Raw genomic sequence first — 26,220 nt, 5'->3', positions numbered from 1 at the left:
GCAAGTTGGGGTAGGGAAAAGAAAAAGGTGCGAATGGGTCTGATGAGACAGAATCTGAGGTGCTTATGGACCTTTTTATGCTTTGGTGGACACCCCTCCTCCATTGCTCCCCGCTCATTTGGGGGTTAGTTCAGATATCTGGGGAATCCAGGATTGAGGATTCCCCGTGGGGAGCGGAGACCCCACCCAGTGTTTCCCCAGTAATTGATTGTAGCGATATGATCCAAAGTCTCAGGCTTATTGGTCGGTATAACCTATCCATGTCACCCTTAAGGTTTCGGTCTCGGGCCGACTGGAAGGAATGATACATCATGTGGTTGACCTGATGCTCTGTACATGGTTTTTGTAGGTCATGTTAAGCCTACGTGGCTTGTGTGGTTGGTTTCGCCGATGATGCTCCTGCTTAGTTGATTTAACAGAGGCAAGCTCAAGCCCAGGATTGCCGATGTGCAAGCGTACACTATCGCGATTTATTGAGCCTTAGTCCTCATAAAGTAGATCTCATTCGAACCGAGCAACACTAAAAAATCGATCACAGTGAGTGAACAGCGGGAAAATCAATGGCAATAACTGTTCAAGCTGACTGAGGAGAAAAATGTGTGGTTAATGATCGAATCGGTGTCGGAAAAGTGGCATTCCAGTTTGGAACTGGCAGCGTAGTCGTGTGGACTGATGTGTATCGTATCCATTAAATTCTTAACCGCGCAAATCAGAAGCTCGCTCCTCGCTCAGTCAGGTTGTCCTCAACATGTCTGATGATGGGTGGTCCTGTGAGCATTTCGGTATGAGAATTCATGGCAAGAAAGGCTTTAGCCGCCCCGTCTGCTTTAATCATTTATGAATCTATTAAACCTTTCTTATGTTGGCGTTTTGTCATTATTCCACCTCGCCGAAAGTACAAAAGCCGTCTGCAAATTTTCGTCGTTCTCAAATTTTCCAGCGTAAGTTATTTTTTTTTTTTTCTTACGTATCATTCTTGTAGGAACCCTTCCTTATCAAGAGGTATGATTCAACTTTACAAGGGGAACCGTCCACGCGTGAACAGGCTGCCATGAAAACTCAACTGTGTCTTGCTCCACACACACACACACACACACATTCATTTACGCCCGGCGGCTAGGCGTAAAGGATAACTATCACTGATCTATAAATACAGGTTATGATACACATATACTGTATCTCCTTCGAGCACATTTATGATCATTTTCGGTATATGTCATCTTAACTGTCAATATAAAATTATACTTATATTAGCAAGTTTATGATCAAACTGATCGTGAGGAGAAAATTTAGCGCATGATAATATGATGCTGAGCTTGCAGTAAGATGCTAGAGGCTGATAGAAATGAGAAGAATGCCAATAAAGGAGCAGAAGTAAGTGTGATGACCAGTCTAAGAAGTCAGTGCCCCACTGCCGCTTATAGTCATAAGAGAGATGCCGCGTCTTGCTCAATTCTTGCATGAGAGTACATTATTCTATGACGTTCAAATAATATTTCTTCACAGCTTCTGAGTGAACAAAAATGCCATTGAATGATCAAAAGACGTCGCTGGGAACAAGAGCAGGTAACTTGCCGAAGGAAACCACGGAAGCCTTGATATACACCGCTTGTTGTGGGGGGCTCGTTGACCGCAAATACAGCTAAAACCTTGTGTCCGAGTATCGTACAACGCGAATACATGTCTTTCCTCTTACACATGTTCACAATGTTGCGAGGATATACCCGTAGATGCAATTTTGTGACTGTGTGCGGCAGCATCATCTTGAGCGTGTTCTGTCTCGCTTTTCTTCATTTCAAGACTATGCTTGCCGACTTTGTACCAAGGCACTTCAAACAAGCGATCGATGTCTGTCATGTTCATGCCCTTGGTTTCGGGAAACGCAAAGAAGGAGTATATAGCTCCCACGGCGGTCGCTGATGCGAATAGTGCGAACGGCCCATAGGTATGCATTGCTGTGAGCATATTGGGCATTGCCCTCGTCAAAGCAAAATTGACCAAGTACTGCCAAGTGATCGTCAACGCCATACAAGGCGCTCTGACAGACATGGGAAATACTTCCGCGTTGATAATCCACGGTACTGTCGCCCACGAGATAGCATATCCGATGGCGTACAGGTATATAGCAACAATAGCTGCCCATCCTGCTGCCTTGCTAGCGGAACTGTTCAATTCTGCTAGCGCACCCAGGTAGATAGTCATATAGGTCAAAGTCACCACAATGATTGATGATCCGGCCCAAAGTAAAGGACGACGACCATAATTGTCAACAAAATAGAGACAATAGCACAGAACAGAAATCACCTTCACCAAGCCGTAAATCCCGGAAAATAGGTAGTTGATTTTCGGGTCGGTGAATCCGATGGAGTTGAGGATCGTGGTATTGTAATAGGTAATGATGTTACCTCCCGAGAATTGAAAGAATGTTTGGATGAGACAAACTAGAACCATGCGCTTCATGAGGTTGGGGACCTGCGAGAATCGACTCAAGTCCAGGCCTTTGGGCTGCTCCAAGTTGACGAGCCGAGCTTCAGCAATCTCAGATAATTCTTCTTGGAGGAAAGGATGGTCAAGGCTAAGCTTCCGAAGCTTGTGAAGAGATTGGCGCGCCTCATCAACTCTGTCTTTGCTTGCAAGCCATCTGGGCGATTCTGGGAGAGCAAATAGTCCGCCAAACAGTATTATTCCTGGGAGGGTCTGCATCGCCATAGGCACTTGCCACTGTGCATTTGATTTGGAGGAAATGTTGAGTAGCGCGCCATAGTTGATCCAATATGCCAGAGACACTCCGAACATAGTATTGGCATTATACAAGGCAGACAGTCCACCTCGAATGGCTTTGGGTGCTATTTCGGCGATGAAGGCGGTGCCTGCCACACTGGCGGCACCCGAACTAGCACCTGAGATGACTCTGCCAACAATGAGCATAGCGATCCCCCCTGATCCGTGAGGCTCTACGGTCATCAGAATGGCCGCGATAATATAACAAACACTGATGATCTGTAGGCTGGTCTTTCGGCCTAATCTCTCTGACATGGGGCTGGCTATGAGAGCGCCAGCACAGGAGCCCAGTAGAAGACAAGCTGTAATCCAGCCCTCTAAATTCGAGACCTCCAGTTTTCCCATACTGTTCAGCCCAAAATACTTTTGGAAAGATTTCATGCTCATCACTCCAGAGATATTCGCTGTGTTTAAGCCTGTGGCGAAAATATACAGTTAGTGCTAAGTCCAGGTTACAACGAAAACAGGGCTTCATCCACCGCTAGTAGGAGAAGAGATATGATAGAATAAAGACGAAGTAGCAGAACTGACTGACCATGTAAAAATCCGGAGAAAGAAAGAATAAGGCCATAGCAAAGGATTCGAAGGCTGATGACTTCACGCGGGACATTCTCTAGAAGCTTTTTGTCGACAAGGACCATTTTGCAGGCAATAATAGGAGAGCTGTTGAGAAACGAACACAATGTAGTAAGAAATCAGATGCAATTCATGGATGCTTATCAGACAAGAAGGCTTAGCAAAGTGAATTAGAATGCGGGAGCTTCGCTTTTCCCGGAAGTTGTAGGGACAAACTCAGCCGTTCACCCCATTTCGATGTTACCCTTGCCAAAGGAGAAAGGAGAGACCGAGCCGGGTTAGACGGCAACCCATCGGCAATAGCCCGGCATCAGAGACAAGAGGATATGCTGTCATTCTACAATTTGTTTTTCTTCCCCACTCGTGGTGTCTCTGTAAAACTACATTTCGATGACGTTCGATGCTTTTGAAATATTGACTACATCAATTCGTAAAAGCTGAAAAGGAAAGTTACTAGTACCTCCCCGACGACCCAAGTACATCCATCATGCGCTCCACCGACTGCGCATACACCTCCACGCCCTGCATGGAAAGAACGGTTAATTCCATAGACCCGGCATTCTCGGCAATGAACCGAGTGTAGTCATCCCTGACAGTACGGTTGAGATTGATCTTCCGAACTCCATATGGAATGGTACGTTGAAAAAGTTCGTCTGAGACGGGGTGCGTTCCGTGAAGGGCGATGGGGGTTTGGCTAGCAATTAATTTCCCAATGGATGCAAGTCTGAAATGCCGCAAATAGTAGCCCCAGACGAGTTAGTCACTAACCAGGACAGAGGCAGCAAGGCGCTAAGTAGTAAAGAAGAAGCTCATACCGAGGAAGGTCCCATGATTTCTCTGCCCCGCCTTCGGGGTAACCCCCGTGTATATTTCCAAATGATGGAGCAAGGTAGTGGACTCCGGTTCTTCGTACGAAATCTTCAGCTTCTTCGGGCCGCGTCAGAACAGCATCCATGTCCACCGTGGGCAAGCCGTCCTCGCCACCCTCGATACGGCCCATCTCCGCCTCAATAGTGATATTGACCGCACGCGCCTTGGCCACGATTTCTTTACAGTACTCGATATTCGCCTCCTCGTCAAGAGTCGACGCATCCACCATGATGGAGTCAAATGGAAGGGTTAGGGCCAATTCAACATCATCAGGCTTGATACAGTGATCCAGATGCACCGCTATCGGAACAGTAGCGCCATGAGCGGCGTGAACCACATAGCGGACAAAATCTAGCCCCTGAAAATGCATTGTCCAAGGGAAAAGTTGGATGATGGCGGCAGAGCGCTTGCGCTCGGCCGCGCGAATTACAGCCATGACGCCATCTGTGTTGTAGCTGTGAGCAGGGTAAGGGGTCGTCAGCTGAGGAAGTGACGATGGCCCAACGTACTAGTGGATATTAAGATTAAGTAACAAGCAGAACATACCAATTGTAGGCTCCTACAGCGTAGTTATGTTGCTGTGCATGCCTGAGGATCTGCCAGGTGAGGTTGCTAGCTGGGAATTCCTGATTGTCCGCCATGGTGAAAGGATGATTGTGGATAGCTGCTAATGGGTAGCTGTGAGTAGACTTGTAAGTTTCACGGCCCATTAAATAGGATGTTCGGCCCCATTCTGGGGATCCTCCCCCGAGAGTCACCAAAGGTACAATTGCAATGGAAAAATTGTCGTCCGCTCTTGACCGATTGTTTGATTTGGTCGGGCTTTCGCCGCCATTTCTCCGCATCTCGGGCCGAGTCCGTACCCCACATATCTCGGAGTACGAACGGACGGTCTAGAGCATCCTTAGGTCAGGTAAATCGGCTCGAATTCCTGCAGGGGCATAAAGATATCGCTCATTGGTTATGACATGCGGGGACTTTGTGTCAGCTGATTACCGGCAATTACCCTATCAGGAAAATATCGGTAAGGCTGGGACTACATATTTGCACTAACAGGAAAACATTGATAAAAGTGAACATACGCTGGTGGAAGAGTGCCAAAAAGCATGGGAAAAGCAAAGGATTTATTCCACCAGATTTTGAGCACAATCAACCACAAACCAGCATGGCTCCAGGTCAGTAACTCCTGCTTCTTCTATACAGTATTACTTTGCACTTCCTAATCGATACATACAGTGCGGCGGTTCTTGAATGAGCCTTCCGAGCTCGTTCGTGAGTGGACTCGAAGTCAAATACACTTGCAACCTGGCCTCAATATCGATGAAAAGTTTTTGGTGCTGTATAGAGATAATGCAGCTCACAGTGGTAGAGTCACTGTGGTTAGTGGAGGTATGCTTAGGGTTTTCTTGGTCTTTTTTTGGGGTGGGGAGGTTATTGGACTGGCTACGGAACTGATTATGCTTCGACAGGGGGCAGTGGACACGAGCCTGCCCATGCAGGGTACCTTGGCGAAGGCATGCTGGATGCAGCAGTGATCGGAGCCCTATTTGCTTCGCCCAATGTTCGTCAGATCCAGCGTGCGCTGGAATTGGTCTCGTCGCCACAAGGCACCGTTGTGGTGGTTAAGAACTACACCGGCGATAAATTGAATTTCGCATTGGCCACCGAGCGTTTCAAGGCAACTACCGGCAAGGATGTCCGAATGGTCCTTGTCAACGACGATGTGGCAGTTGGACGGTCTCGTGGGAAATTCGTCGGTCGCCGTGGGCTAGCAGGAACCGTGCTTGTTCAAAAAGTCGTGGGGGCTGCCGCCCATCATGGCTTAGACATAGACAACATAGTCAACTTGTGTAATGTGATTTCACAAGGCCTAGGGACTATCGGGGCGTCCCTGGAGCCCTGTCATGTACCTGGGCAACTGGTTGTCGATGGAGCCAAGTTTAGTGGCATAGCCCTTGGTATGGGCATCCACAACGAGCCTGCCGTCAAGAACCTGGTTGCAACCACTACGACGCGGGACCTAATTGCAGAGATGCTGGACCTCCTGTTGGATCCAGCAAAGCCTGAGCATGCGTTCTTATCCCCCGAGGTAGGTAAGAGGAATGGCCGTTTAATTCTAATGTTAAACAATTTGGGCGGGCTCTCGACTATTGAACTCGGCGCCCTTACCTCCATTGTTCTTTCTCAATTGGAGGAGAAGTACAGTATTGTGCCATGTCGAGTGTACGCGGGCACCTTCTTGTCCGCCTTGGACGGTCGAGGCTTCAGCATCACGGTGCTCAGTCTTGATCACTCAGAGACTGCGTCGACGATTCTCGATCTTCTCGACAAACCAACCACTGCCAATGGTTGGGCCTCTTCAATACCGTCATCCCAATGGAAAGCGCTCTCGAGCGCCAGCCCTTCACAAAATTTCCTTGCCAGCCAAACGTTAAGTTCCTCAGTGCAAGCCATTCCTTGTGAGCTAACCCTGAAAATTTAATGATATTGTGAGATCAATGCTGACTGAATGCGACTCCAGGCAATGATCGTCTCTTCGCTCAAATTATACAGTCGATTTTTAAAGAGGTAACCGCCAGAGAGCCCATGATCACACGTTACGACACTATTTTGGGCGACGGGGATTGCGGTACCACCCTACTCGCCGGTGCAAAGGCACTTGCCGATGCTCTTCAAACCGGGAAGTTGTCGCTGTCTAGCCTGTCGCAAGGGATGGCTACTGTGGCAGAGATCGTTACCGACGCAATGGGTGGCACTTCAGGGGCTATCTATGGAATTTTTCTCTCCGCACTGGCCGCCGGATTGGCTCAAGCTTACGACCAAGACGTCGGAATGAATGGTCGATACTTTGCCCTAGCGCTCAATCAGGCCCTCGATGTCTTGGAAAAGTTCACCGGCGCTCGAGTTGGTGACCGAACACTGATGGATGCTTTGATCCCTTTCATTACGGTTTTCGACAAGGCATCACAAGAGGAGGATTTGGTCAAGTCGCTTGAGCTGGCTGTCCATCAATCTGCTATCGGCTGTGAAAACACCCGATATCTCGATTCGAAATATGGCCGATCGACTTATGTCGGCAATCAGTCGGCAGGCGAGACGAACGAGAGTGACCCGATCCAAATACCAGACCCTGGTGCTTGCGGTATAGTCGCTGTCCTGACCGGTTTACTCAGAGCTGTGCAGTATCCTTGAGATAATGAACGAAGCCCACATTCGGCAACTTCTCTATCACCTGTTAATTCAATATGATTTTAATCTGACATCGACGGAAAGATCTTGGTTTATGCTTTTGACGTAGTTACGGACACGAGCTTACATACATGGATATATCTTCGGGAAGCTTCGAAAAAACGTTAGACATTTGAGTGAATTTTATATAAAAGACATGAAAGCTGTTATTAATTACCTTCAGACCTGTGAGGCGTACGATAAATTCGTTCTAAGAGATTCATCCTATCAAGAACGCTGAAACTACTACGTCATACCGATACCTGCTTTTTCACGAGCGCTGCATTCGTGTAATATGAGACATTATTTGTCTAGTCTTGGGTAAACGGAAATGTGCTTCCTACTTAAGCTGAACATCGGTGAAATTCCCTTCGCATGTTGTACATATAAATCTTTTCTCTGGTATAATGCTGTAATGATCTGGTAGAAAGGAAAGAAAGAAGAGACACTATGCAAGGGAGAGGGGTTCCTCCGACAATGGGATATCAGAAACACCATACTGCTTGGCCGCTTCGATGAACATCTGCTTCTCGGCATCAGCGTAGGGGATACCCTCCCTGCGGCGCTGGACACCGAGGCGATGTTCTGGCTCACCAGGGAAAAGAACCTCATTGAAGCCAGGGGCAGGAGTCACATTATGTACCCGCTGCACCAACATGTCCATACGAGCCTTAAACTCGTCAGCTGTAAGGAAGATATCTTGCTTCAAAGCGATAAAGCAGTGCCCGACATTTTGGGGCTTCACGTCCTTGTACTGATCACCAACCTCACCACCAAAGGCAGCGCCAGAAAGTACACCAGACATGATATCCATCAGAATAGCAATACCAGAGCCTTTCGGTCCACCAATCGGCGCCATACTGCCATTGAGAGCCACATTAGGATCAGTTGTAGGGTTACCTTCCGCATCCAATGCCCACCCCAGAGGAATCGACTCCCCGCGGCGAGCAGCGCGGCGGATCTTACCCTTAGCAACAACGGAAGGGGCCATATCAAGAATATAAGGAACCTCCTTACCAGAAGGAGCTCCAGCAGCAAAAGGTGAGATACCCAGTAAAGTCTCTTTTCCACCAAACGGGGGCATCTGCTTAGCCGAGTTGGTGAATACCAACGAGATCATGTCTTTTTCCAAGGCCTGCAGCACATAGGTAGCTCCCATACCAAAGTGATTGGAGTGGTTCACAGTAACTAGGCCAATGCCATAGATCTCAGCCCGCTTGATAGCTTCCTCCATAGCGCGGGTAGCAACAACAAAGCCGAATCCATTGTCTCCGTCCATATGCGCGACGACAGGAGTCTTTTCGGTAATCTTGAATTGTGGCTTCGCATTGACGCGACCGGTGCTGACACGCTCAAGGTATTGAGGCAGACGGGCAAGGCCGTGCGTGTCCTGTGAGAGTAGGTCAGCGGAACTTTTGTCATTTCAAGATGTTCAGCAAATGCCAGGGTCGACTTACTACGCCACGAACATCGGCCAGCACGAGGCAATCGGCCATAGACTTAGCATCTTCGTGGCTCAGACCGGCCTTGACGAGAAGCTCAGTGGCAAAAGTAGCCGCAGCAGCGGGGTCGGCGTAATAACGAGGCTAGACAAGTAGTTGAGCATGCATTAGTAGACTTTCTTGCAACGAGTCAAAGTAGATATACATACAGAAGAAGCCATTTTAATCGGTCTTGATCGATTATTATAACAGTTGCTTTGTTTTTAGTGTATGAACACGTTCAAGTAATCGTGGCGTCCAGTACGAAGATGATGTCGGTCTATTATATTAAGAGATCCCGCTGAGGAATGAAAGAGGGTCAGTTGACGATTGTACCCATTCGGCCCGCTGCCGAGTTCCCCACCAGCGCCCTCCGCCGGCATTTTATCCGAGGCAAGGCGGCATTTCCCCGATAAAACTTTACACCGGCCTTGACATCAACGGCCCAGTTTCTTAAGTACCGTGATTGACCGAGAGGCTTGGTCGCCCGCCATCTCCTCGCTACGACCAAAACATGTTTCTTTCGACGGCTTCTGTTCCGCGTGTGGCATCGCGACTGTCACGTCCAATTGGTTTTGGTGAGTCTCTGCGACGAGCCAACCATACTCAATCCCCGCGGGTGGCTGTTTTGTTCCAAGCTATTGACCCCCCGATTATTGGCGGTGTTCGCAAGCCTCGTAAACCTGGTGGTAAGTAAGGTCCCAGTGCACAGGTGAGCAACTGTGCAAGTCTCTTCTGCTCGCTTAAATCTGCCATGATCCTTACGCTAGCTACACCCAGGCTATCAGGATTCCGGTGCAGATATTGCATATACTCTACAATCCAAAGGAATCCGGAGCATCACGCCCAAGCCTTCCCCTCAACTTGAGGTTGATCAAGGCTGGTGTTTCGCGGACACTGAAGAGGGTATTGAATCCGCCTTGAGCAAGGGAGCTACTCATCTGTGGGCCAACACCATTCTCTTCAACGCTCACCCCCTCCAGAGCTCTCAGAAACTGTCTCGTCATGCTTCTGAAGTCTATGTCGTGGGGCAACCACCAGCTCTCGTCGAGAACTTTGATGATAAGGCCTACTTGAATGGCAAGCTTGGCCAGCTCGGTGGTTTCACGCTCCCAAAGTCATGGCTTGCGTCAGATACTGCTACACTAGAGAATTGCCTTTCATCTATCAGCAGGTACCCGGTAGTGGGGAAGCCAGTCCGTGGAAGAGGTAGTCATGGCGTGAAAGTTTGCCATGACCCGGTGGGACTGAAAGATCATGTGCAGAAGTTGCTGCAGGAATCACCGCTGGTAATGATTGAAGAGTATTTACCTGGGGAAGAGGCCACCATTACTGTTATGCCTCCGTCTCCCGAAGTGTCAGAATATTGGAGTATGCCTCCGGTCGCAAGATTCAACCATGCTGATGGCATTGCTCCCTACAATGGCGTGGTGGCCGTTTCCTCCAATTCCCGAGTGGTGACGGAAAGTGAAATGAAGGACCCAGCATATCACAAGATAATGGACGAATGCGTTCGCGTAGCAAAGCTTATAAAGGCGACGGCACCAATCCGGGTGGATGTTCGGCGATTTTGCGAGGGCTCTGAGTTTGCTCTTTTCGATATTAATATGAAACCGGTGAGTCCTGCCCTTGGAGTCCGTTCTCCTAGACGATGCTCGCATGGCCTGGCTCTGATACTATGTGCTGCAGAACATGACTGGGCCTGGTAGACCCGGTCGCGAAAGTCAAGCCAGTCTAACGGCGATTGCGGCTGCAGCCCTCGGATGGGATTACGGGACCCTTTTGAAGCAGATACTGGCTACGGCTCAACCTCTCGCTTCGTTCCGTTCGTACCGTAGTCCATTTTAGCCTTTTATTCAAGACCCAGTCGTGTTGATCCACGAATATTTGTTATGTCTAATAGTCTGCTAGCCTTATCTCGCTTAGGAACATTTATACGGCGCACTGAATTCTTCACACGAACTTTCCATGCTAGTTGAGATTTTGTGACTTTGTTGAATCTGGTTTCTAGGCACGTCTCAAAAGCATTTACAAAGTACATAGTGGGAAATGGGCAATAGATATAACCTCCTCATATTCATTATATTTATATAAATACTAGTGAGGAATAATTGGTGATTACCAATGAATTCTAACAAACTGTTAATAACCGCATTAACCATCGACAACAATCGACAATCATTGACAACTGCAATAAGATTGGTTGCTGATACTGATTATAACGGTTATTACGATCTATATCATTAGATATGTATTATATAATCTACTTATAGATATTTATATGAAATTACAGATGTAGTTCAAACTTTTCTAAGAGGTTATGGGTAATAAACCAAGGTTACTCTTAGTCATTTGAGTTTGATCCGCCCCGGGGATATTAGTATTTAGCCAGGCAAGAAGTAGGGCAATCTTGAGATATTGCCAGTGTGTGGAGGAAGATGTCCATTCATGTGACCACAAAGAGAAGAGGTGTTTTAGAAAGCCTGATTGCGTGAATCAAACAATCAAATTTCATTGTAGCTAAAAACTGTTCGGTCGGTATCAAAGTTTCTGGTTGCCAGACTGCTGGCCGTTCACACCCGGAATCGGCAAGAAATTCCACATATATTCATCCTCAGGAGAAACTTCGAAGTCAAAGCGAATCAAATCCTCCTTGAATGGAAACATGTATGTGCTAGTGACCCTAGATGCAAATTTTTATCTTTTAGAAATATGTCCTAAACCACCCTTCTTGATGCTCACGTACCAGTGATGTTCCTTGCTGGCCTGATACTTTTCCAATTCAGCAAGGTTTTCATGGAAGCTGAGAAGTGCAAATTCGAAGCCCTTGCTTCTTTCAATAGGATCCGTTACTGACGGGCCGCCAACAACGAGACGGTGCGCTTTAACGCAATCCAGCTCCTTCAGCTTCTTGAGCTCGCGCACGAAGGTATCCTTGTGTTCTTGGGTGACTTCCGGACGAAACTTGAACATAACTGCGAGTCTATAGTTAGTCCTCTGAGCTTTAAGAAACCTATGCTCTGATGCGTACCCATGTGAATGAGAGTCATTTTGGAGGCTGTCTTGTGGTGATGGCAAGAAATTTGTTTTGAGTTTTTGTTGTTCGAAATAAATTTTAGATAGGCTTAGCACGTCAACGTGAAAGATGGAATTAATTTCATATGGAAACAAAAAAATCAATAGGAAGGATAGCGACGGTATTGAAGAATGGCAATCGGTGAGACCCGCCGAGGTAGTTAACATTGTGCAGTGTATAGTTCGCGGATCAATCCCGTGTCATGGGAACCGCCCGAAAGATGCGGTAAAACAATATGGGCCCCAAGCAGCGGCACAAGATTAGATCCCTTGTTCAACCAAACAAGGAACTGTGACAATGCTATTTGTTGTATATACGGATCGATATGCCGACTCGGGAGACATCGAGGCTCTTTACACTTAGTACAGACTTGGGACACTTTCCCGAGCTATTCGGCTTCGGGCCGACGGCTTTTGCCCGCCCCGCCCATTCCCCAGCGGCCATTGGGGAATTACTCCGAGATTGTTCCGGACCATCCCTGTCATGTTCAATGTGGGAGACTGTGCAGATTGTTTACACCTTGGTAATTCTGCAGTCAGTGGGTATACTCACAATGCCAACACAGGCTCTGTAAATCGGATCACCAGTGATTGTTGCGCTTGGCCTATTGCTTCCGGGCTTCTTCCCGTGTGTGACAGACGACCTTTATTCTGTTTTACCAACTATGAGCAGCATACGGTATTACTTTTGAATATTCTTCTCGTGTTCCCATCATCCTAGGAGACCAGGCCCTTGATTGTAAGATAACTCCTAGATATCAATTTAATAATCGTACAAGGTCGCCGGATTGCCAACCCAAAGCGCCTGCCACTCTTCTTCGGACATCCATTGACTCAGGGATTCAATCCAGCCCTTGTCATCCACCTTAAGGAATGCCTCCTCGCTCGAAGCTTCTTTCCCGATGCGGTCTTTGTGACGTTGAGTATGAGGCCAGTCACTGCCCCAAACTACCCGCTTCGAATTGGCATCGACGAAAAGTCTGACCAACCAGCGCAAATCCTGAAAACCGGGAGCCATATTCGAGCAGCGGTTTGGCGCAGAAAGCTTGATCCACAAATTCCCTTCTCTGAGCGTCTGGCAGAGCTCCTGGAGTCCGAGATGTTCCTTCTCAGTAAGGTAGGAGCAATTCTGAATGTCAGTAATCTCGTCATCGGCGCGGTAGCTGCTCCCTTCAATCAGTGCAAAGTGGTCGACAACAACTGGGATCGGACTGTCGTTGATTATCTTCCGGAGTTCGTGCCAGAAATGGAGATGTGGTTGCTGGATCTGGATGCTCCAACCCGGGCGACCCCACTGCGCCAGTCGTCGAGCAGTGGCCTCAATCAATCTGGTCTGAATCCTGACATCGTTCATGGCCTGGTGGCGGAAAAAGTCCAGGCGAACTGAGCGAACCCCGGCCTCATGATACGTATTCAGGAGCTCATCCGTGACGGTGTCAAGATCCAGGACACAAATCCCGCGGGCCGTGCCACCAAATTGACCAAGATAGTAGAGCAGAGAAGTGCAATCAGCTCCATAAGACAACCCGTGCGCGATGCAGACGTGCTCGACACCGATAGACTTCTCGAAGTCTCGCAGCTGTTCCAGAGACGCACGCGCCGGAGTAAAATGCCGTCCAGCAGCGAAAGGAAAGCGATCGGGCTCGAAGATATGATGATGCGTATCCCACGCACCAGGCGGCACTGCCTTGACTGGGAATTTATTCACTGCGTCAGACATGGGGGAAATGGGTGTCGGAATCGACCCTGTGTTCCAGAATGCGAACAAGACTATGTGGTTGGAGGGATTGAAAACACGTCTGATTTGCTTATTTTAACTTCAAGTGGTAGAGATGTCGTTCAAAAACCAAAGGGCAAATAGGGTACTGGAGTGGATGTGTATGTGCTTCAATGGTATAAGAGGCTATGTCGCGTGAGTCAACAAGATATCTCTCATAGTTACATGGTGGACCCGACGATTATCGCCTTCTGCTACTCCCTTCGGTCAGAGGCCGAAGAGGATGGCTCCACTTCGGCACATACCATAACCGACCGTTTCCCGACGGCCTATGCCCGAGTCAAATCAATGGTCATTAAAAAGCCTCTAACCAGCATGCCTCCACCCACCGTAGTTAATGAAACAGGGGAGCTCTTCTTGCCTTCATCATTGCAACAACCACAGCACCGGAAACTTCTACTCCAAATATGGCCGCCGATTCGAAAGTGATTATTGAGCGCCTGCAGAAGTGGGGCGCCTGTGATGTGCGTTAACGAAGATAAGGATCGCAGTGCACCCGAGGCTGACAGTTGTATAGGTTGCGGATGGTCTCTCCAAGCTCAAATATCCCAATGGAGGGTTCCTGGAGGGGTTGACCATGTATTCGCCCGAATTCCAGGCAGGTGAGACCAAAGTCGTCGGTCAAGCCTTCACCGTGAAATTTGTTCCCAAGTCCGATGAAGCTGCACCGAAGTTGCAGGGTAATTATGTATGCATGAGATCGCCGGACTTCAACGTGGCTTACTCTGACCCACATCTGCTAGATCGATCAAATTCCCGAAGGCGGAGTAGTCTTCATCTCTCAGCCGCTTCCCCACGTAAACGCCGTCTATGGTGGCTTGATGACGCTACGCGCCCAGGCACTCAAGGCAGCTGCAGTTGTGATTGATGGTCGGGTCCGTGATCTAGAAGAGCATCGCTCCCTGAACTTTCCTCTTTTCGCCCGATCTGTTGGTACCACGGCTGGTGGAGAGGTCTGCCGCCCGTCTGAAATCAATGTTCCCGTTCGCCTCAACTCCGAGAACCAGGATGCCGTAATTTCTCCTGGGGATTACATTATCGCTGACCTCAACGGCGTGGTTCGCCTCCCTCAAGAACTGGCTGAGCAAGTATTGGAGCTTATTCCCGCCATCGCTGAGGCGGATGCCAAGTGCGCGGAGGCAATCAAGGCGGGCTGGACAGTGGAAAGAGCTTTCAAGGAATTCAGAGGCCGGTGAAATGGATCCAGATATGATAGAAATTCATTTGCAGGCAAATGCTTATCAAGGACATCATATCGGAAATAAGAGTTGTAGAAGAAATAAAAATCCCGGATCGTCAACTAATTTGGACGGTTTAGGCAAAGTCATGGTCGGTGTATCGCAGTATAGAGGATCCTAGACCAATACTCATTGCAATGTATTTACACCTTCAGTCGCTAGTATCGAAAGTATTCAGCCTCTACAGGTATACTCATATATATGTGTCTTTCTGTTCATCAATACAAAGATTACTTGCAGTTCATAAGGGGTATGAACGTAGTACTACCTAATATATATACCACAACTTGAAACGTGAATTCTAGATACAGATGACTCTCAGAGTACTAGATGCTAAATCGGGTCTTTGTTCAGCGGGTCTTCAGCTTGACTCTAGGGACGATAAACATGATCTGGCTGGTTCCTATAATTATAAGTGTACATGCTACTGTGCCCTTCATCCCACCGCCGACTGCTAATTACAAACTCGCAAGCGAACTATAGAAACAAGATAAGGAAACAATGTGTGAAAGCGAGGTGACGCAAATTTCTTCCATAGAACCCCCCCAAATTGAACAACTCAGTCCCATTCCCCAAATGCCTCTTCAGATTTCGCCCTGAGTCACCTGCACCCGCGAATCCATTCTTCTGATAATCGCCCCCTCCTCCCTCCCCTGTTCCCCACCAGAATCTTCTCTTCACTACTCAAGCTCACATCCAAAATCCCATCCTCCCAATCCCAGCCGCCATACCCACGCAATAATTCCGCAATTAGCGCCGTAGCGCCTCGGCGGAGGTAAGTCGTGGTGGTCCTACTGCGTCACCCAGCTCAAATACCCTACTCCATCCCTTTCATATCCCTATCCTGCATGCTTCCACTATGCTTGGTGGACCGACTCCGACCATTACCGTAGCCATGGATATTCCCACCCGGGGAAACATGATCGGTCGTGCTGACAAGACACGGTCAGTAGTACTTGGTAACCTTCTTAAAGGATGGGGTACAGACAGTACTAACAGCGATATTAAAACCCCCCACAGCATGTAGTGCCGCCAAATGATCAGGTTGGGATTAGAACAACAAGAATGTTCATGAAAAGATTAACAGTAGTAGTAATAATATTTAAGACTTCTTAGTTTATACAGCTACTAAGAATTGTTGATAACATTTTATATCATAAGATTCTGAGTTAATCAAATACGAATTTAATGTTAAGTGTGTAATAGAATAATATAATATCACTGTTTATATTCTCTCGGTTCTTGATAGATAGGTAATCAAAGGATAAATAGAAGGAACGAGTTCTTATTGAATTTGACTAAATCTTAGTAGTCTTCTACTAGCTAATAGCAGACCTGCTATCATTCATATGTTGTATAGAAAATATAATCAAGATAATTGTTTTACTTTAAATAAGAGAACTCCGCAGCTATCTAGGTAGAACTATGTAAGATAGAATTAGTAGGTAGAATATATGATGCTCATCCAAGGTTTTAATTTAATCATGCTGCTGTGCAATAACGCCAGTGCATCGCATATGCACTGCTAATAGGATGCTGGAAGTTTATATGGGGCAATTTCTTGGCACTGGAGAAATCCTAAAGTATTCAGTCAAGTACTTCGCAATACGTGTAAAGACCTATTTGTTATTGAAATAAAGGTTTGGGGTTGTTATTGCGATATCTCGTAGGCGGAAAGGTATCAGTCTAAGTAGGAGCTGCCTATCTTTAAGGACAATCATATTTGTGGAGAGGTTGATGAAGTCTTGGTCGTGGGAGACGTTAGCACAGTGATTTCAGCTACTAGGTGCAACTGATATCGTATATATGTTCTCTAAAAATCTAACTTTACTTCTCCAAAATTTAGCTTGATATGTCTCTAATGAAAATATGAATCTGTTACCCTTACTTGTAAATTTTTAAAAAGACATAAGAAGTATATAACCTACATAGATAAAACAGTTTACTTTCACCGCAGTACTAGTAAAGGATGTCATGAAGTATCATACTGAAGGCTGGGTTCGTAGATATAATAAAGATTACGGTGACACGATTAGGAGAGTATAATGTTGGTATAGGATATATTAAGATGGTCATAATTAAAAATAGAGAGAAGATTTCTGAGCTCTGAGGTGACTCAGGAGATTGCAGCATTAATTTCTGTGATGATGATCCCAAGGTTGCCGGAGGAGGTAGCTAATTGTATCTATGACTATGAGTATATTAGTAGGGACAATGCATATGACAAAGCAGGGTTATTTGTGTATGAACATTTAAGTGAATTCTTTGGGTTTGCTCTACTCTACCGTTTTACTATACACACCATAACTTCATCACCGTCGTCATCATCACCGTCGTCATTATAAATAGATCCAATCATCCACTTAAGCATCACCACTCTCAATAACCACCTTCACCACCGGCCTACCCTCCTCGTCCACTCCCTTACCTGACAGTCCAAACGCCCGATCGCCATCCGCAAGCGGTACCCGATGCGTCACTACCATCTTCTCTACGCGATCCATTTTCCCACTAGCCATCAGCTCAATCGCCGCCGGATACGCATACCCATCATACCGGAACACTCCCAGGATATCGACCTCTCTCAGTGCCGCCGCTCCCACAGGCAGCGTCTGCACGGGGTGTCCCATCCCGATCTGCACCAATACTCCACCCGCTCCGGCGGCATAGATGCCTGCCTGCACGCACGCCGGCACACCCGTGCAATCATATACGCGCGCATAGCCCGTCTTCTCCACACCCGCAGACTCCTTCAAGATTCCCGCCACACGCTGCGCATTCTGCAGCGCCCACGCCGTCTGCTCCGCGGCCGGCGCATCGCGGGATGGCGCGGGGTTCGCGGGATCCGCCTTGGGAATGAGAGTGGTTTTGAGACCCATACCAAGCTCGTCAGCAATAGCCAGTCGGGAGGCATCAATGTCTGCTACCACGATTGAGGAGAAGTTCTGGGAGGCGGCCAGCGCAGAGGCCAGGAGGAGGCCGATAGCGCCGGCGCCGAAGATCAAGGCGGCGGTGGGTTCGCCGAGGGACTGCGCGAGGGAGACGTCCTCGGCGGTAGGGGGCCGGGAGCGGCGGATGGCATGTAGGCAGACGGCGAGGGGCTCAACGAGGGCACCGCCGGCGTAGGAGACGTGAGAGGGAAGCTTGTGGCAGAGGGAGGCGGGGTGGTTAGTACGTTCCATGAGGGTGCCGTCGAGGTGGGGAAAGAGTTTCGCGCTGCTGCGGAACTTCATCTGAGGGCAGATGTTATAGCGCCCTTGTTGACAGAGGGCACATTGACGACAGGCAAAGCCGACTTCCAGGGCGACACGGTCGCCCACGGCGTGGGTGGTTACCTCGGGGCCAATGGCTGTGACGATGCCGGAGGATTCGTGGCCCAGGCACATGGGTTCGCGCACCACGAAGTCGCCATTCCGCCCGTGAGTGTAGTAGTGCAGGTCGGAGCCACAGAGACCAGTGGCGCGAATGGCGACTTGGACTTCACTGCCGGTTGGAGGGGAGAGAGGGCGCGATTCCTGGTTTTTGTTAGAGACGTTTCTGAGTATCAAAAGAGTAGGAGAGTGGGGTGCGGGGAAGCTCTTACTAGGCGGAGATCTTTGGCGCCGTGCAGGACGAGGGCTTGGGTGGTTTCTGTAGAGTTGACGGTCATGATGGATGTATGAGAGAAGTTGGAATAGGAAGGAGAAGCGTAAAAAAGAATGAAAAGAGGAATGGAACTCAATACATGACGTGGGGGAAGAAATTGTAATCTTTTGAATGAGAAGTAATGGATTCAGTCGCCGGAGGAGCTCCGCGTCGGCTATTGACTCCTACCCGGTCAATAGCCGACGGCATCCCAAATTGGATGGCCGACCCCGCATACCCTCTTTTCTATCTGGTTATTGCTGTATTATTGCGTTATTATCGCTGGATGATATCTTTCTAGATTACATAGTAATCAAAACTCACCCCCCACGCCAAATGGTGGATCTACCTCCACCGGCCATTCATAAATGCCCTGATTAATCGGATATTCCCCGTTGTATATCCCTCACTTCTTTTCTCTTTTCTTCTTCTTCTTCCTTTCCTTCCCCTCTTCTCCCCGCAGGATACTCTTTTCCTTGACATCATCGCCATCATGCCCGCCGCATTGCTGATCGGTGCCATCACCCATTCCATCCCCGAATGGAATGATCTCTCCTCTATTCTGACCTTGAAGGAATTCCCCTCCGGGACTCGCGAGGACTTTCTCCGAAACTGTCGCGACGGCCAGTACGACGATGTTGTTGCCATCTATCGCTCCAATACTTCTACGAAGGTGGGCAGACTTCATGACGATAGACTTAAGGAAATAGCTAAAGCGCTTCAGTTCACCGGCCCTTTCGACGCAGAACTAGTTTCCGTCCTGCCCTCCTCACTCAAGTACATTGCCCACAATGGCGCTGGCTACGATAACATCGATGTCGCGGCCTGCACAAAGAAAGGTATACACTGCCTTTCCTCCTAGCATGACTCACACTAACCATCCCAGGAATCGCCGTCTCCAGCACCCCAGTCGCAGTTAACAACGCCACCGCCGACGTGGCTGTCTTCCTAATGATTGGCGCGTTGCGACAGGCATATATTCCTGTCTCGTCTCTCCGCGAAGGTGAGCCCTGCCAACTCAACCCAGTAACAACTTCATCTAACTATGGAATAGGAAAGTTTCTCGGTCAGACAGGCCTCGGACACGATCCCCAGAACAAGGTGCTTGGAATTCTCGGTATGGGAGGAATCGGCCGTGTAAGTCCAGCACACAGGACCGGAGGAGCATTATATTAATGAGTTGCAGGAGGTGGCTCGTCGTGCGCGTGCCTTCGGAATGACCATCCAGTACCATAACCGGTCGCGTCTGTCCCCGGAACTCGAGGACGGAGCGACCTACGTCTCGTTTGATGAGCTGCTCGCCAATGCTGATGTGTTGAGTTTGAACCTGGCGCTCAATGCATCCACTCGTCACATTATCGGCAAGTCGGAATTTCAGAAGATGAAGGATGGAGTCATCATTGTTAACACGGCGCGTGGAGCGCTGATTGATGAGAAGGCCTTGGTTGAGGCGCTGGAGTCGGGCAAGGTTAGTTAAATTCTTCTTCGAAGGCAAGGGTAACCGGGCTAATGTGATGACTTAGGTATGGTCGGCTGGATTGGATGTCTACGAGAATGAGCCCGCCATTGAGCCGGGGTTGGTGAACAACCCCCGGGTCATGCTGTTGCCGCATATTGGTACCATGACTTATGAGACACAACGGGAGATGGAGTTGCTCGTGTTGAATAACCTGCGCTCCGGCGTGGAAACGGGGAAGATGATTACGTTGGTACCCGAACAGAAGGATGTGTTTGGGAAATAGATGTATTGTGAGAGACACCAACTTTACCTAGATATTGTATAGATCGGAGTATTTCATACCCTAAAGACTACATCCTCTGCATACTACAGCTTCCCCCAGATTGGGCTCATATTTAACTCTAACTCTTAGAAAGAACTTACCCTCAGCTCTTTCGACCCTCACATTTGAGCACTTGATGACGCTATGCTGATATCCTCACCCCTCCGTCATGACTACACAATAGCTTATGACCACGACTACCAGCTAACCACACTTCGCATAGACTTGACACTATTTACTACCAGACCATTCTTCCAACTACTCCTTCGAAATAGTATACTCTCTTTCTATATATCCCCATAACAACCACTCATTAACTACCTATCCATACGCTACCCATCATGAGCCCCAAAAGACCCACTAGGGTAACAGCGACGACCAAACCCCAACTCCAACCCGTAACCTCAGGACGCATCACACGACCCCGAAAGCCTCACCCTACAAAGATCACTACCTTCACCCGTATAAACAATCCCGCAGCGCATACCAACTCATACCCTCACCCAAAACGCCAAGAACAAGAAACAGAAGGTCACACCCCAGCCTGGGCTGATGTACACATACCCTACCGTCCCCGCCTCCTAGAGCATACTAACTCAAATAAACCATGATCAGAATAGACCTGAACTTTGCGACGCTCTGCCCTGGTTCCGCTCCGTGCAAGGCGGAGTCTATCATAACGGGAACATATGCTGGGGTTTCCTGATCGATGCGGACTGCGGGATACGATCGTATTTGGATGATGAGGTGGTCATTACTCGTGTGTATGTTCATCTCTTCTCTTGAATCTCACATTATGTGGTAACAGAGTCTAACAATATCATGTCCAGCGGAGGCGGCTGCACCAAGGATGCAAACGGGAACTTAGTGCTCATCAAGGATCAAGATGGCGACAGTGCGGCGATGAGCAGTATACTGAATAGTATGAAGCTAAACGTCCCAGTGGGGATTGTTATTGGTGAGTAGGCCGTGCCGTTTCTTTGCATTGCCATGTTGATAATCCTACAGGGAACCGCAATACCCTCCTACCCAGATCTCTCCCGCACAGATACAACGTCATGGCGTATTTCCGGATCACGCACGTGTGGTACGAACGCATCGGTAGAAGAACGGGTGCAAAGGTCCGGTTCGAGAAGTTGGATCTGGGTAGTAAGAGCTGGTGGGCTGCGAAGCATTCCCGGCCTCCCCTGGAGAGGAAGAAGAGGGATTATGCGATGCAGGCAGAGCAAGCCCGTTGCGAAGCGTGCGATCAACACAGCATACGCATATACGATGAAGGTTGGATGTGTCTGCAGCCATCTTGTAAACTCTTCTGGATGATCAGTGGCTCGTCTTCAGCACCAGCGGATCTCATCTTCCACGAGAAATTCCTCAAATCCCGTCTCCCTCCGGACCCAACTATCCAGCCACATTACAGCCTCGTACCGGACTTACTTTCCACATTGAAAGATGCTGATAGCGATGCGTTGTCGAAGAGAATCACCTGGAAAGGGATCATATGTCCCCTCTGCAGGCGGTGCATTTCCCGGCGGTATTGGTGGGGATGGCGATGCGCGGATGATGATTCCGTCAGGGACAGGGACGGGGAGTGGAAGTGTCCTTTTGAGCACATTCTACCCATACGACCTATCGCTCTGCGATGGGTGATCGATGACATAGAAACAAGCCCTATTAAGCGTGCGCTTAGCTGGGATGCAAAGTTCATGGTTCCAGAGGTTGACGATGTATCTCTTTATCCGTATAGAAAGCTCACGTATACTATTCCCGGAGTGGGGAGTATCATGCATTTAGTTGCGAATCGCGGAATAAATACCCGGTGTAATGGGCCGGATGAGTTGTTTGGACAGTTGCAGTGTGAGGAGCTAGGGTTGAGGAGGCATCCGTTGGCGCAGAGTGTGGGTGAGCTATCTATCTTCTTGTCTATGCGGATGAAATATTGAATGCTAATAGTGTATGTAGTTGCCGGGACACTGACTGCTCATTTCGCTGTTAATTATGTGCGTTCATAACCTTCCTACCATTCGCACACCAGAACCTAATTTAAAAATGAAACAGGGCATGCCATACAAATACGTCGTCTCCGTCTCCTCAAAATCCTTCAAGGAAGCCTGTCCCCCAATCCTGCGAGCCATGGGCCGCTTAACCTGGGCCAGCAAGCAAGCCCATCTCGCCGCTGGGGATACCTTCCTTCCGCCAAACGAAATGCTCCTGTTGGGGTATCTGGAGGATATGAGAATCGGGGTACGTACATCTCTCCCTTGCCCTCTTTCCGGGGCTCCCAAAATCTCCGTCCAGAAAAATATTCACTCTATGGATAGTACCACGACGACGGCGAATCCTCCCTCGGCCCAACGATCTCCACCCTCTCTTTAGGCGCAAAATCCACCATGCTCGTGCGCATGAAATACAAATACTACCATGGCTACAGCAGAGCGAAGAAACTGCTCGAAGAGGATCCGGTCTTGCCTGGATGCAAGAATTATCTCCCGCGGAGGGAGCTCAAGGCGGGGTTGCTGAGTGGGAGTATTGATCGCGAGGGGTATGATGAGTTGAGGCGTGAGGAACTGTTGAGTATGAAGAAAGGTGGTACTGGTGGAGGAGGGGAGGCGATGCCGTGTATTAAGATGGAGGTGAATCATGGTGATTTGGTGGTTATGACTGGGGAGGGGTTGCAGAAGTTCTTTGAGGTATGGTTTATTCCTTCTTTCTTTTTGTCTATGTCTGTTTTATGGGGATGATTGGGGTAGGTGCAGTGGATGCTAATTGTGTAGCATTCGGTTATTCCGGATAAGAGGTTGAGATTCGCGTTGACGGCGAGGTATATTAAGCCGGAGTTTGTGGGGGTCGAGGAGATGGAGAAGGGGAGGTTGGAGTTGGGGAGAGAGTGGGCTTATGATGGGAAGTAGGGAACACTCGTTGCTTGCCGGTGGTGGGATGATTGGTTTGCATGGACTAGCTGCTTTTGGCTTGCTTTATACGAGTTGCTGAGCTCCTTTGTTATATTTATATAGCATCTACTTGCTAGGATGCACGAATCAAGTCTAGACAGTTCATTGTCTAACATAATCTACTAATATAACGCTTGAAAGTAGATAAAACAAAACACCAACAGATGGATATATGTACACTTCGCTTAATTTTCACCCATCACCAATTAATCAAGCACTTTTCTTGTTGGCCTTCTGAGCCAACAAGTTCAACGCACTACCGGCCAGGACAAAAGCACACTGGTCCGGACTGAGAGTGTGCTTGACGGGGATCACCAGCGACTCGCCGCTGCGCTTGGTCACCTGCAGCTGGATGGAGCCCTGTCCACCAGCCTGCAAGACCTCATACAGTCCCTCGGTGGCCACCTGGTCACAAGCATCAATCTTGTCATAGTCGGCCGGGTTCTCGAAAGTCAAGGGAACGACACCCTGCTTCTTCAGGTTCGTCTCGTGGATACGGGCAAAGCTCTTGGCCACGATGATGCGTCCACCCAGGTAACGGGGCTGCAGGGCAGCGTGCTCACGTGCACTACCCTCACCGTAGTTCTCCTCGGCCACGACCAGCCACTCAACACCGTTAGCCTTCCACTGGGCGGCCAGGTCCGGAATGGAGTACTGCTTGCCGTCCTCGTCGTAGGCAACGTTGGTCTCACCGGTGGCGGCGTTGACGGCACCGATCAGGGTGTTGGCGGAGATGTTGGGCAGATGACCCTTGTACTTCAACCACGGACCAGCCGCCGAGATGGTGTCAGTCGTGCACTGGCCACGAACCTTGTACAGAACCTTGAGGCCGGAGAGGTCGCCCTTGGGAAAAGGAGCGAAGGGCTCCAGAAGGGCCAGACGATCCGAGGTGGGGGAGACAATCACCTCGCAAGAGGGATCGGGCACAGCGGCAGTGGGCTGAAAGTCAGGGTTGCCATCGGCAAAGCCATCACTGGGAAGAGCGTAGCCGGTGGGAGGCTGGAAGCGGAACTCCTCACCGCTGGGGGTGGTAATGCTGTCGGTCATGGGGTTGAAGGTGGTGCTTCCAGAGTAAACCATGGCGGTGACGAGCTCAGGGGAGGCCAGGAAGTTCATGGTTCTCCGGTTGCCGTCGTTACGACCGGGGAAGTTACGGTTGTAGGAGGTAAGGATGGCGTTGTCCTCGCCCTTGGGGACACCGTCTGTGCGCTTCCACTGACCAATGCAGGGACCGCAGGCGTTGGCCAGGACGGTACCGCCAGCCTGGGAGAAGGTCGACAGAGTCTGATCGCGGTCCAGGGTGGCGCGAATCTGCTCACTACCGGGAGTGATGAAGAAGTCGGACTTGGGCTGAAGACCGGCGGCAGAGGCCTGCTTGACCAGGTTCTCCGCACGGGTCATGTCCTCGTAGGAACTGTTTGTGCAGCTACCAATCAGACCCGCACCAAGGGACTCGGGCCATTGCTTCTCACGAACGGTGTCGGCGAAAGCAGACAGGGGGACGGAGAAATCGGGGGTGAAGGGACCGTTGATGTGAGGCTCCAGCGTCGAGAGGTCGATGGTGATCAGCTGGTCATACTCAGCACCGCCATCGGCACGGAGCAGGTTCCTGGGACCGGAACCGGCGATCTCAGAGGCGGCACGGGCAACATCAGCCCGGTGAGTCGCCTGCAGGTAGGGAACGTGGTTGGGGGAGAAGGGGAACACGGAGGTCGTCGCGCCCACCTCAGCACCCATGTTACAGATGGTGGCCATACCGGTGCAGCTCAGGGTCTCCAGACCAGGTCCGTGGTACTCAATGATGAAGCCGGTTCCACCACGGACGGTGAGCTTACCGGCCAAGTGGAGGATGATATCCTTGGGGGCAGCCCAGCCGTTGAGCTTGCCCTCCAGACGCACACCCAGGACGCGGGGCGCCTTGAGCTCCCAAGGGGCGTCAACCAGCGCATCAACAGCATCCGCACCACCGACACCAATGGCAATGGCACCCAGACCACCGGCGTTGGGAGTGTGACTGTCAGTTCCCAGCATCATCAGACCCGGGGCAGCGTAGTTCTCCAGCACGCTCTGGTGAATGATACCGGCACCAGGGGGCCAGAACTCAATTCCATAGCGCTTGGCGGCACTCTCCAGGAAGTCAAACACCTCGCTGTTACCCTTGATGGATGCCGGCAGATCAGTGTCAGCACCACGCTCACCAACAATCATGTGGTCGCAGTGGATACTCGCGGGCACGGCCGTCGAGGGGAGACCGCAAGACATGAACTGCAGAAGTGCCATCTGGGCCGACGCATCCTGCATCGCCACGCGATCGGGCTTCAATTTCAAGTTGGCCTTGCCGCGAATGTCACGGCCATTGTTGGTGCCGGTCAGAAGGGACTCCTCGGGGTTGTCCAGATGGGCGTAGAGGATCTTCTCCGCCAGGGTCAAGTTGCGGTCCTGACCGAGCACGCGACGGACGTTTTCGAGGTTCTGCACGATCTTCGGGTAGGGAGGCAAGCGGGAAGAGGCTGCCGGAGAAGCCTCCGTGGCCAGGCCACGGCGACTGAATAGTCGTTGCGGAGAGAGGCACTTCGGGGCCAACTATAATACGGGGAAGTGGAGTGGTCAGTCCAAGCTGCTAGGGAGTCAATCGGGCTGATAACGGCACGACTTACCCTCTGAGAGGCGGTGGCCCGCTGCCAAACAAGCTGCCTCACCATTGTCACGCCGGTTACTTGGATGATAGCAGAGGGAAGTGACAGAGACTCAACGACGAGCAATTTTCCGTGCCATATGCTAGTGGCACTTTTCTTTTACCTTCCCCTTGATTGGCTCGCGCCACCGCCGATGCCGGATCTG

General features: G+C 49.7%; 11 protein-coding genes across 11 annotated transcripts; 4 read left to right on the top strand and 7 right to left on the bottom strand.

Annotated features, from left to right (window-relative positions):
- Positions 1–1,628: 1,628 nt before the first annotated feature.
- On the bottom strand, positions 1,629–3,422 carry BO79DRAFT_261025 (sugar porter family MFS transporter; the record flags this gene model as incomplete). The annotated part of the gene is made up of 2 exons (XM_025686448.1): positions 1,629–3,197; positions 3,317–3,422. The coding sequence occupies 2 exons, from the start codon at positions 3,420–3,422 to the stop codon at positions 1,693–1,695; spliced, it is 1,611 nt and encodes a 536-aa protein (XP_025544927.1). The 3' UTR covers positions 1,629–1,692.
- A 388-nt stretch (positions 3,423–3,810) lies between these two features.
- Positions 3,811–4,928, bottom strand: BO79DRAFT_261018 (class II fructose-bisphosphate aldolase; the record flags this gene model as incomplete). The annotated part of the gene is made up of 3 exons (XM_025686447.1): positions 4,774–4,928; positions 4,173–4,682; positions 3,811–4,081 (listed from the first exon to the last, which is right to left on the bottom strand). The coding sequence occupies exons 1-3, from the start codon at positions 4,866–4,868 to the stop codon at positions 3,811–3,813; spliced, it is 876 nt and encodes a 291-aa protein (XP_025544926.1). The 5' UTR covers positions 4,869–4,928.
- Positions 4,929–5,321: 393 nt separating this feature from the next.
- BO79DRAFT_261012 (dihydroxyacetone kinase Dak1) lies at positions 5,322–7,419 on the top strand (the record flags this gene model as incomplete). The annotated part of the gene is made up of 4 exons (XM_025686446.1): positions 5,322–5,402; positions 5,464–5,616; positions 5,697–6,662; positions 6,749–7,419. Exons 1-4 carry the CDS (start codon positions 5,393–5,395, stop codon positions 7,417–7,419), a joined length of 1,800 nt encoding a protein of 599 aa, XP_025544925.1. The 5' UTR covers positions 5,322–5,392.
- Positions 7,420–7,816: 397 nt separating this feature from the next.
- Positions 7,817–9,182, bottom strand: BO79DRAFT_162590 (Ldh family oxidoreductase). Its single transcript, XM_025679077.1, has 3 exons — positions 9,107–9,182; positions 8,913–9,041; positions 7,817–8,845 (listed from the first exon to the last, which is right to left on the bottom strand). The coding sequence occupies exons 1-3, from the start codon at positions 9,116–9,118 to the stop codon at positions 7,904–7,906; spliced, it is 1,083 nt and encodes a 360-aa protein (XP_025544924.1). The 5' UTR covers positions 9,119–9,182; the 3' UTR covers positions 7,817–7,903.
- Positions 9,183–9,450: 268 nt separating this feature from the next.
- BO79DRAFT_184349 (glutathione synthetase ATP-binding domain-like protein) lies at positions 9,451–10,784 on the top strand (the record flags this gene model as incomplete). The annotated part of the gene is made up of 3 exons (XM_025680318.1): positions 9,451–9,625; positions 9,717–10,552; positions 10,626–10,784. 3 exons carry the CDS (start codon positions 9,451–9,453, stop codon positions 10,782–10,784), a joined length of 1,170 nt encoding a protein of 389 aa, XP_025544923.1.
- A 693-nt stretch (positions 10,785–11,477) lies between these two features.
- Positions 11,478–11,986, bottom strand: BO79DRAFT_249307 (Dabb family protein; the record flags this gene model as incomplete). Its single annotated transcript, XM_025685769.1, has 3 exons — positions 11,478–11,619; positions 11,683–11,911; positions 11,968–11,986. 3 exons carry the CDS (start codon positions 11,984–11,986, stop codon positions 11,478–11,480), a joined length of 390 nt encoding a protein of 129 aa, XP_025544922.1.
- Positions 11,987–12,774: 788 nt separating this feature from the next.
- BO79DRAFT_261009 (uncharacterized protein) lies at positions 12,775–13,829 on the bottom strand (the record flags this gene model as incomplete). Its single annotated transcript, XM_025686445.1, has 1 exon — positions 12,775–13,829. Exon 1 carries the CDS (start codon positions 13,729–13,731, stop codon positions 12,775–12,777), a length of 957 nt encoding a protein of 318 aa, XP_025544921.1. The 5' UTR covers positions 13,732–13,829.
- Positions 13,830–14,195: 366 nt separating this feature from the next.
- BO79DRAFT_241655 (RraA family protein) lies at positions 14,196–14,984 on the top strand (the record flags this gene model as incomplete). Its single annotated transcript, XM_025685146.1, has 3 exons — positions 14,196–14,252; positions 14,306–14,476; positions 14,532–14,984. 3 exons carry the CDS (start codon positions 14,196–14,198, stop codon positions 14,982–14,984), a joined length of 681 nt encoding a protein of 226 aa, XP_025544920.1.
- Positions 14,985–17,295: 2,311 nt separating this feature from the next.
- Positions 17,296–18,731, bottom strand: BO79DRAFT_162582 (NAD(P)-dependent alcohol dehydrogenase). Its single transcript, XM_025679076.1, has 2 exons — positions 18,610–18,731; positions 17,296–18,541 (listed from the first exon to the last, which is right to left on the bottom strand). Exons 1-2 carry the CDS (start codon positions 18,673–18,675, stop codon positions 17,390–17,392), a joined length of 1,218 nt encoding a protein of 405 aa, XP_025544919.1. The 5' UTR covers positions 18,676–18,731; the 3' UTR covers positions 17,296–17,389.
- Positions 18,732–19,100: 369 nt separating this feature from the next.
- Positions 19,101–23,337, top strand: BO79DRAFT_233923 (hybrid D-mandelate dehydrogenase-like dehydrogenase/2OG-Fe(II) oxygenase; the record flags this gene model as incomplete). The annotated part of the gene is made up of 13 exons (XM_025684319.1): positions 19,101–19,323; positions 19,375–19,489; positions 19,537–19,653; positions 19,705–19,787; positions 19,837–20,118; positions 20,174–20,359; positions 20,912–20,985; positions 21,052–21,195; positions 21,262–21,389; positions 21,440–22,326; positions 22,487–22,672; positions 22,750–23,118; positions 23,203–23,337. The coding sequence occupies exons 1-13, from the start codon at positions 19,144–19,146 to the stop codon at positions 23,335–23,337; spliced, it is 2,886 nt and encodes a 961-aa protein (XP_025544918.1). The 5' UTR covers positions 19,101–19,143.
- A 135-nt stretch (positions 23,338–23,472) lies between these two features.
- Positions 23,473–26,102, bottom strand: BO79DRAFT_241652 (aconitate hydratase ACO2). Its single transcript, XM_025685145.1, has 2 exons — positions 26,037–26,102; positions 23,473–25,962 (listed from the first exon to the last, which is right to left on the bottom strand). The coding sequence occupies exons 1-2, from the start codon at positions 26,079–26,081 to the stop codon at positions 23,590–23,592; spliced, it is 2,418 nt and encodes an 805-aa protein (XP_025544917.1). The 5' UTR covers positions 26,082–26,102; the 3' UTR covers positions 23,473–23,589.
- Positions 26,103–26,220: the final 118 nt, after the last annotated feature.

The sequence above is a fragment of the Aspergillus costaricaensis genome (assembly GCF_003184835.1).
Source record: "Aspergillus costaricaensis CBS 115574 unplaced genomic scaffold BO79scaffold_1, whole genome shotgun sequence".
Lineage (NCBI taxonomy): Eukaryota > Fungi > Ascomycota > Eurotiomycetes > Eurotiales > Aspergillaceae > Aspergillus > Aspergillus costaricensis.
This window is presented reverse-complemented; position numbering and strand designations above follow the sequence as displayed.